Source organism: Humulus lupulus, chromosome X (genome assembly GCF_963169125.1).
Source record: "Humulus lupulus chromosome X, drHumLupu1.1, whole genome shotgun sequence".
Taxonomy (NCBI): domain Eukaryota; kingdom Viridiplantae; phylum Streptophyta; class Magnoliopsida; order Rosales; family Cannabaceae; genus Humulus; species Humulus lupulus.
Window position 1 is genome coordinate 186089221 of NC_084802.1, and position 9400 is coordinate 186098620.

A 9400-nucleotide genomic window follows, 5' to 3' on the forward strand; every position below is an offset into this window, starting at 1 on the left:
CACTGAAAGTCCTACCAATAGGACTTAAAGTGAAGCCCCTATAAAAGAATTGTCCAATATATATATATATATATATTAATATAGTATTGTTATGGAACATTTTATGGTTTCTCCAACACTGTATTTCAGAATTAGTCTAATTTAATATCATGATCCACATATTTTAATTTAAAATAAAATATGTGAGACCCGATATTAAATTATACCAATGATAATATATCTCATGAGTGGTGTTAGACACGTGAGATACACGTACCAAATTAGTAATATTCATCTTAATATGTATAAGCTTTTAGTGTAGTATATATATAATGTGTGCGTAACTTTAAAAAATTCAATTAAACAAAGTAGATCGACCGAATCTAAATATATTGTGTCGATGTACATTAATTAATACTAATCAACTTGTCGACTTATTATCGTTCTAAAACTAATTATGAGAGGTCGTCCTTCGGAAATCATTTTAGTCCGTGATCATATACCAATTATCTAAATATCTAGATGACTAGCTTGTTCAACTAAGTTAATGATTATAATAAGTATGGGGATATACATGGATTCATGAGGAAGCTAGCTAGTTAGCTGGGATTGCAATAAAAGTCAACATTTTATATAATTAAGTAACTACTAGCTAGTGATACAAAATTAATATTAATGATCCAATACCATACACGTGAGATATGTGTCGTGTATGTTTAGGAGCACAAACTATGATTGATGGTCTGATATACTACATGCCCACGATTTATAAGACCAGCATGTGGCAAAAAATTTATATATATATATATATATCTTCTATATAATAACGCGTAGATAATAGAATTTTTTTATTTTAATAATTTTTTATTTTTTATTAATTTTAATGAAATATTCTTATATTTAAGAATAGATTGTAAACATGAATTAAACTTAAATAAATAAATAATTAAAAAAATTAAAATAAGATATTCTTTAAATATTTTACAACAATAATTATTTAAAAATAATAAAATCATAAATTTTTTAACTTAAATAAAATTTGATTAAACTTAAACTTAAACAAATAAATAAATTAAAATATATAAGATATTTTAAAGATTTTTTATGATAATTTAAATAATTAAATCATATTTATTTAAAAAATAATAAAGACATACATATTATTTTTTTATCTTATAAATTTGTGTGATAGTTTGTTTTTTATCAAATTATTTAAACTTTTTTTCTTTATCAAATTCACTAAAGAACATTTCGGGATACATTAGAAACTAAAAATAGTTGTTGCACATATACTACTGTCTATACTATGACTTTTTCTATTCTTATTTTATTTTTATTATTAATTTCTTTTTAAATATTATTATATTTTATATATATATCATGTAATCATGTAAATATATATCAACATTATATTTAAATGTCATAGATTATTATTGATATAAATATTTATATATATAATTCATTCTATTATATATATATATTAAAAAAAAAAATAAATAATAACCTAGGATATTTATACATGTGTATTATGAAATGAAATGACCGATTTTTCTTTTCATCACTTTTTTTTTATTACTTTTGTTTTTCTCATTGTCACCCTGCATAGTGCACCCATACGTGGAAAGCACCAAACCCTAGTTTTGTCAAACACATCCGTACGTAATTTTCAAATATTGTTACTAATAATTAATTAATTAATTATTTAATCTCTACGAAATGGCTTATCTATAAAACTAAGATAGAGATACAACTGTATAGCTAGTAATTAATATTGTATATTTATAACTATATATATATATATATAGATCTCTTGATTAATGGCACATTAGTCATTAGCACATTTTTAATAACCAACTAATACAATAACCCTAATCATGAATTGCAATATATGGCGTGATTTTGAAACCTGCAAGCGCGGTTTGATTTAGCTAAAACACCAAGTCTTTAAGTGGCTTTTGGCAAAAACGACCCTTAATAAGGTTCTTTTCTTTCTCGAGAAGTAGTGAGAGAGAGAACCCTCTCCCTCTCTCTTTCTCGATATTAATTATAAATAGAGACAAAGAAAGAAAGAGAGCGCTATAATTGAAGAAAGAAGTGGTACAAGTCTTCTTATATTATAGGATATAAACTATACACTTTGGCTTCTTTAGGAACAAGGTTTTCCGAAAGCTGAAGTGCCCGGAGTAGGAAGCCCAAAAGAGAGGTCTGTGCCCTGTGATTGATCATTTAAAGAAAATGTTCGGTGATTATCATAGATCTGATGTATGAAATAATATATAGCTAACTAGCTTTCTTTTATACAATATAAAGATTTGCATGGTCATTACTCTTAGATCTGTTTTTATGTGCATCGTGTAGTCTTAGCTACCTACACAAAAGAATCTTCTTTACTTTTCTTTTTCCTGGAGATCGATCTGCATGTTTTTCCTTTTTTTTCTTTCACTATTTCAAGAGCTACCACCAGCTTTCATTAGATCACCATTATTTGCTTAATTTTCAATGTCCAATAGATTTGATATATTAATTTACTTTCTTCATCGTATATATCAAGTACCACTAGCCACTTGGCTTTCATCTTATTACTTTTCTTTTTTCACTGGTATATATTTAGGTACACTGAAATTTATTATCTCTCTCTCCCTTGTTTTTTTCCTCTTGAACATATTATATATGTTTCATATTTATAAATATAGGAGTTCTGTTTGAGAAAATGGCCGGAACCAGTTATTTGGATTCTTTGCTCCAAATATATATATATATATATATGAGCTGATCTTATTTTGAGTTTTAAATGTAACACGAAGGTTAATCAATTAATGTACCAGATTCTTTATGTTATTTTTCTTCGAATATATATATATATAGTTATATATAAATATTCTTGCAATTGTTCTTCTTAAATATGATCTTTATATGTGTATATATTATTATTAATTAACCCTTAATGTGTTTGAGTTAAAGGTGAGTCTTTCATCACCGTGAGTGTTTTATCTTTAGTGCTGAACCCCAATGAGAGAGGCAATATTTAGCAATGCATAAAAAAAACAAAATATGACTGAAAAAAAACACATCCCTAATTGAGATTTTCGTGGCTTAAAAGCAAGCTTTTATCCGAACTTCTTTGGGATTCTTCTTCTTTTCAAAATCATAATAAGCATGTGTATATATATATTCACCTTCATACATACATACAAGCTAGCTTTGAAAATAGAGATTGATATATATATATATACCAAACATCTTTTATATGATCTTTTATACGATCTTGTTTTTAAATCTTGATCTGCAAATATATATATATATATACACATGTCATAATAATATTCTTTTTGGCACATTATTATATAGCATCTGGTGTTAATAATGTGTTGTCTTTTCAAATTTCTTCATTTTTACGTTCTCTCTGCTTAAAAATATAATTCATTTTCTTCTAATTGATTAATTATTGTGTGTTTTCCAGGTTACTTGGCCTGGTTTTAAGTGACAGTAAATTAATATATAATAAATACTAGGTAGGTAGTGAAAAAAGATGGGGAGAGGAAAAATAGAGATAAAGAGGATTGAGAACACAACAAATCGACAAGTGACATTCTGCAAGAGAAGAAATGGACTGTTAAAGAAAGCTTATGAGCTATCAGTTCTCTGTGATGCCGAGGTAGCCCTCATTGTCTTCTCCAGCCGTGGTCGTCTCTATGAGTACTCCAACAACAAGTAAGTACTATAATTAATAATTAATATCTATACCAAATTTTATTATTATTATTATTATTATTATTATTATTATTATAGAGATACCTTAACAGCGTTCATGAATCCATTTTCAGAACCCCAAAGTCTTCGTTTTCATAATTGGGAATATAGTCAGACCAGACGATGTACCTATTTTAGCTTTCCAGACTAATTATTATTTCTATCCATGATATGACCTTTTTTTAAAAAAAAAATAAAAAATAAAATAAAAAAACTTATTGTCCCAAAATATAAAATATTATATTGTACTAAAGTGAAAGAAGCGTGTCATTATATATGCTGCATATTAGACTTGTTAAGTGGAAGAAAATTCCTTCTTTTATTTTCCAAATCTAATTTTAGAATTTATCTATAATATTATTGAAAATTGAAATCCTCAGCTATTATAGCAAACTCTATAAATATATAGACATGTGTGTGTGCGCATTTATGTAACATACATACACAGCTCAAAATTGTTGTATCAATATATATCTTGATAATAATCATCATCATCATCACTAATAAACAGAGCCAGAGGCACCACAAAATTTGAAATTAACTAGCTTACCTGCTATACTGCCTAGGAGCTATATATATAGGATAGCTCAAAAAGCAATATTTGCACCAATTTAGGTTTGCTTTTATTTGAAAAGAATCATCTTGCCGGGTGTCTTTTCATGTTCTCACTTTGTCATAATTTTCAGTGAACTTGTAATAATAATAATTCATGAGAATCTGTGATACAATACAAGGCTCAGCTTATATTTAATAGACAAATAAATAAGAGTATTTTAAAAATATTGCTGCTATACTATATCCAGTTTCTCTATACATAATTAATCCAATTTCTCTTCCTGTGTTTGTGGTACAACTACTTCTCTCACCAAATTACTTTCAGTTTTTCATATCCTCATAAAGTGATACATCCCCAGTAATTCTTTTTTACTTTTCTGTCAAAAAATTTATATATAGCTAGAAATGTTAATATACATACATACATATCTATATCATATGTAATGATAAATAAAATATGGGACTAAACTGTTCGAATAATAATGAACAAAAATGCAAACCAAGGAGATCTGAGTTCAGTTCAAACACGTAGTGCTCTTGCACCGATTTGGTACTTATTCATCTCTGCCAGAATCGGCCATTGCTTGATGTGTTTAAGCTTTTTTTACTAATAAAAAAGTCATTAATTTACAGTGAAAAGTAAGACAAGCCAGTATGAGCATAAATTATCATTAGAGGAGATTGCTTCTACCTCTAGTTCCTAGTTTTATAAATTCTGAATCTTTCCTCTTTGAATGTTTGTGGGATATCCTTGCGTTCATTGTCTTCTTTTGCCACGTTTAGCTTTCGAATAAGTACTAGAGACATGTGACAGTAATTTTCATGATATTGGTATGGGTTTTTTTTTTTTTGAAAAGGTTCAAAACTATTCCCTTTGGCTAAAATCAGTCCTTTCCTGCAGTTTTTATTTTATTTTTATCTCTTTTTCTGCCAAAAGACGATAAAAATTATCTCATTATAGTTGTCTATTACTTTGTGTTACTTCACAAAATATATAGTGTCCATTCTTTGCGGATCAAATCACAAGATGGACCCTTCTCAAACATATACATGCATGGCTCGTAACTCGTGTGTGTATTTATACAAAACCATATATATATATATATATATACCATTTATATAGAGTTTTTAATACGTGCACCTAAAATATGTACCCTATTACTGCTTTTCAAAACAATGTATCTTTATTTTTATAAACGTGATTGGATAGTCTAAATTGTCTCATCGGGTAATATTTGTGTGTATATATTTTGGCTAAACTTTGGTTTTCTTTAAACTTTCCCTATGGGTTTGGGACACTACTTGTCAATCAATAGTGCATAAAAATGATAATATATATATATATATATAAAAAAGTATATAGTAAGAAACATGCACATGAGAGAGTGTATAAATAAGATTGGCCTACTACAAGTATAAAAGGGATACGTACAAGGTTATTTTACTATCTATTTAACTTTGATTGGCTGCTGTGATTCAAGTCAACCTAGTATTATTCCTTTAAGGTGTGAGTACTTACACATTTCTTACGTACGTGTTTCAAAATCTGTGGTGTTGGCCAGCTAGCTATATAAATATGTACATGAGTTTAATTTTGAGAAATTTTTAATTTATATATATATATACTGGTTATAGGTCATTTATAATTAACTTGATCTTATCTTTTCGCACTAGATTTTATCATATATGTTTGTCTCTGATCATATATTTGTATATAATTTAATGATGTGGATTTGTTTTTCTCATGAAAGAAGAAATTTACGTACTCAGAGTATTTAAACCATTATAATATGAATAATATATATTTTTCATGCATAAAATTTTCTACACTAAATGTACTTTCAATTAATGAAATATTTGACATGACAGTGAATATATATATATATATAACACTAGTGGGATCTATGTGGATGGATTTGCCATTATATATTGTTCTCAGCCAATCGTTTAATATCTAGTTACTTTAAAATTTGTCACTGACTCACTGTAATTAAGAGTTGAGCTGAGTATACTACTTGAAAAAACTCTTTAATGCTTTATGTTTAATCTGATTTTTGGATATTGCATCATGTGCAATCGATCTGATTCATGTCCCATCGTCACTAGCTAAAATGTATCCACCAAAGACATAAGTGCTTAAAATTTCAACTACCCCTTTATATGTTACGTACTTGCCAGTCCTACATATATATAATTCTTTATTTGAGTTATTATTATAGCCTATAGACTTATTTGAGTTTGTAATTAAATTGAGAATTCCACATTATAATCTTATCTCCATTTTGACTCGAGTGCGTGTAGACTTTTGTCTATATATTTAACATCATTGGGCTATATCATATAATATCTTTCGAGTTGATTTGTTGGGTGTAGCACCGGGTCTCATCAAAATTATATATATATATATATATGACAAATATAAAATATTAATGAATTTTGTAATTAATTAAATTAAACAATTGGATTAATGAAAGTTAATTATTACAACGTTTACTGATGTTGGTACTGTAGCTGCATAAGATCAACCATAGAAAGGTACAAGAAGACGTGTTCAGATAACACAGGTGCAACTTCTATTACAGAAATAAACGCCCAGGTAAATTATATATATTTATATCATCTAAATATATATACTTGTATTATATATATATATACAGTACATCAAAAAGGAAAAATAATTACTGGATTATAGCTAGTATGTATAACAAATTATATACACATGTCATTATATTTTAATGTCTTTTTTTTCCTCATGAAAAAACTGAGATATATATATATATATATGTACACACACACAGTATTACCAACAAGAATCGGCAAAACTCAGACAACAGATACAAATGCTGCAGAATTCTAACAGGTAATCATCCCATTACTCCTCCTAATATATATATATATATATATATTATAGGATATAAAATTTTGATAATCTGATATAATTTTGGTTCTGTGGTGTTGAAGTAATGATCACACAACTCAGAACAGTGAATTAATATATATATATATATAATACATATGCGACAAAAGGTTAAAAACCTAGCAAAAAGTAATTACTTGTGCATAAATATATTTACCATGCATATATAATTACCATTCAAAGTTGATACATGAATGATTGCAACAACAGATTAACAAAAAAGAACATGGTCAAGAATTTCTAAAATTTTTGCATGCAACAATTTGTATATTATATATATATATATATATTTATGTAGTCAAAATTTAATGATCAAGTGGGAGAAGTGGAGTGTTAGTAAATGCATGTATGTGTTCCATATATTTGTTTGTGTGCAGGCACTTGATGGGAGATTCCTTAAGTTCACTTTCCGTGAAAGAACTTAAACAGCTGGAGACTAGACTCGAAAGAGGAATCACCAGAATCAGGTCCAAGAAGGTATAGTATTTGATCCTCCTCCTTTATTAATTTCTTATTTATTATTAAAAATATAATAATAATAATAAAAAAAAAACTAGGGTATAGGTAATTATTTGGAACTACGAGTTTTTGTAAAGTATCATCTTTGCTACTTTAAATTTACAAATAATGTTTATTTGGTATCCTGCATTTTAAAATCGTACATATTTAGAATCTTGTATTTTAAAATTATACATATTTTAGTACCCTAAACTCAAATTTAATTAATAAAATTTTATTAATTTAATCAAACTAGTCTTAATAGTGCTATAAATTATATATATATATATGCTGGTTTGGTCATATATAATCATACTTTGAAAAAACAAATGTACCAAAAGTGTATATTCCCTCAAAACTAACTAATAAGATAATATAAATATATATATATATAAATATAAGTTTTCATCTCTTTTTAATACAACTTTTTGTTTTTTCTGTTCCGTACGTGTTCCCTGGAAAAACAGCATGAAATGTTGCTGGCAGATATTGAGTACCTGCAGAAAAGGGTAAAATAACCTTATACATTTCTTTCTATCTTCGTGTATATATATATATATTATATTTAACCATAATTTGATTATTGATACCGTACCCTGAATATTATTAGGAAATGGACCTGGAAAATGAAAACATTTGTCTGCGAAGTAAGGTAATAACATCAATTATTAAGACAGACTTTTGCTTAAAATGATTATTTTTGTCTACTTTCGGGAGTGTGTTTTTTAATGAGAAAAATAATAGTAAAACTATATATAAAAGATGCAGTGTGACACAATTAGCTTCTTTTTCTTTTTTTTTTTTAATTTTTTGCTCTAATATTCTTCAGATATCAGAGATTGAAAGGATTCATCAAGCCAACATGGTATCTGGGTCAGAGTTCAATGCTATTCAGGCATTAGCTTCGTCACGCAATTTCTTTAACCCTAATCTTATTGAGGCTGGAACTTCCTTTTCTCACCAAGACAAGAAAATGCTCCATCTTGGGTAATAATTAATAAACTTTATACCTTTAATTATCGTCGTTTTGCTTAAAATACATATATATATATATATATGCATTAATCTTTTCTAGTAGATCATTTTCCTTATATTAGCCCTTAACACAAAACAAAATTCGAAATCAACAAACTAATCAAGGATCGAAACTTTGATTAGTACAGTCGAATTTTATGGATATAAACTATTATATATATTGTTGCTAAACATAGTTAGGACTTAAAACATTAAAAATATATATATATATATACATTGCTCCATTAATTAATACATGGGAGTAATAAAATCACTTTTTTGATTAATGCAGGTGAACTCGTCGAAAAGGAAACTTGTGAAAGGTATCAGCATTATATAAAATAAAGATATCAATGTCGAATTTTGTGTGGACGGATCTCATCAGTTAGCTTTTGGGACTTTCTTAATTAACTAAAAGCAAAGAATTGGATGCAAATTAATGATCGAATTGTGATTGTAATGACTTAAATATACTTATATATATATATATATGTAAGTCGTGTGTTAGATCTCTCAAAGAACCTTGGGCAATAGCCAGAGAACATGCATGGATCGAACAATTCTATGATCTTTAGCATAATCTTTTGTATTTGGCTAAAAATTTCTCATTTTGAGACTATGATCAGATGTGTTTTGATGAATCATGTTATCCATGTGGTAAGAATGGTACGATGTACTTTGATCAAA

At 27.2% G+C, this 9400-nt stretch overlaps 1 protein-coding gene across 4 annotated transcripts; it reads left to right on the forward strand.

Moving 5' to 3' along the window:
- The first annotated feature begins 1974 nt into the window (after positions 1-1974).
- LOC133804487 (agamous-like MADS-box protein AGL11) lies at positions 1975-9400 on the forward strand. 4 transcript variants are annotated; one of them, XM_062242642.1, is made up of 9 exons: positions 1977-2182; positions 3496-3690; positions 6796-6880; positions 7083-7144; positions 7579-7678; positions 8167-8208; positions 8310-8351; positions 8529-8686; positions 9006-9400. In XM_062242642.1, the coding sequence occupies exons 2-9, from the start codon at positions 3509-3511 to the stop codon at positions 9007-9009; spliced, it is 675 nt and encodes a 224-aa protein (XP_062098626.1). In that variant the 5' UTR covers positions 1977-2182; positions 3496-3508; the 3' UTR covers positions 9010-9400. The 4 variants fall into 4 exon arrangements, with proteins under 4 accessions (XP_062098627.1, XP_062098626.1, XP_062098623.1 ...); XM_062242639.1 differs by having other exon boundaries at positions 1979-2182; positions 3440-3690; XM_062242641.1 differs by lacking the exon at positions 1977-2182 and adding an exon at positions 2690-2783 and having other exon boundaries at positions 3440-3690.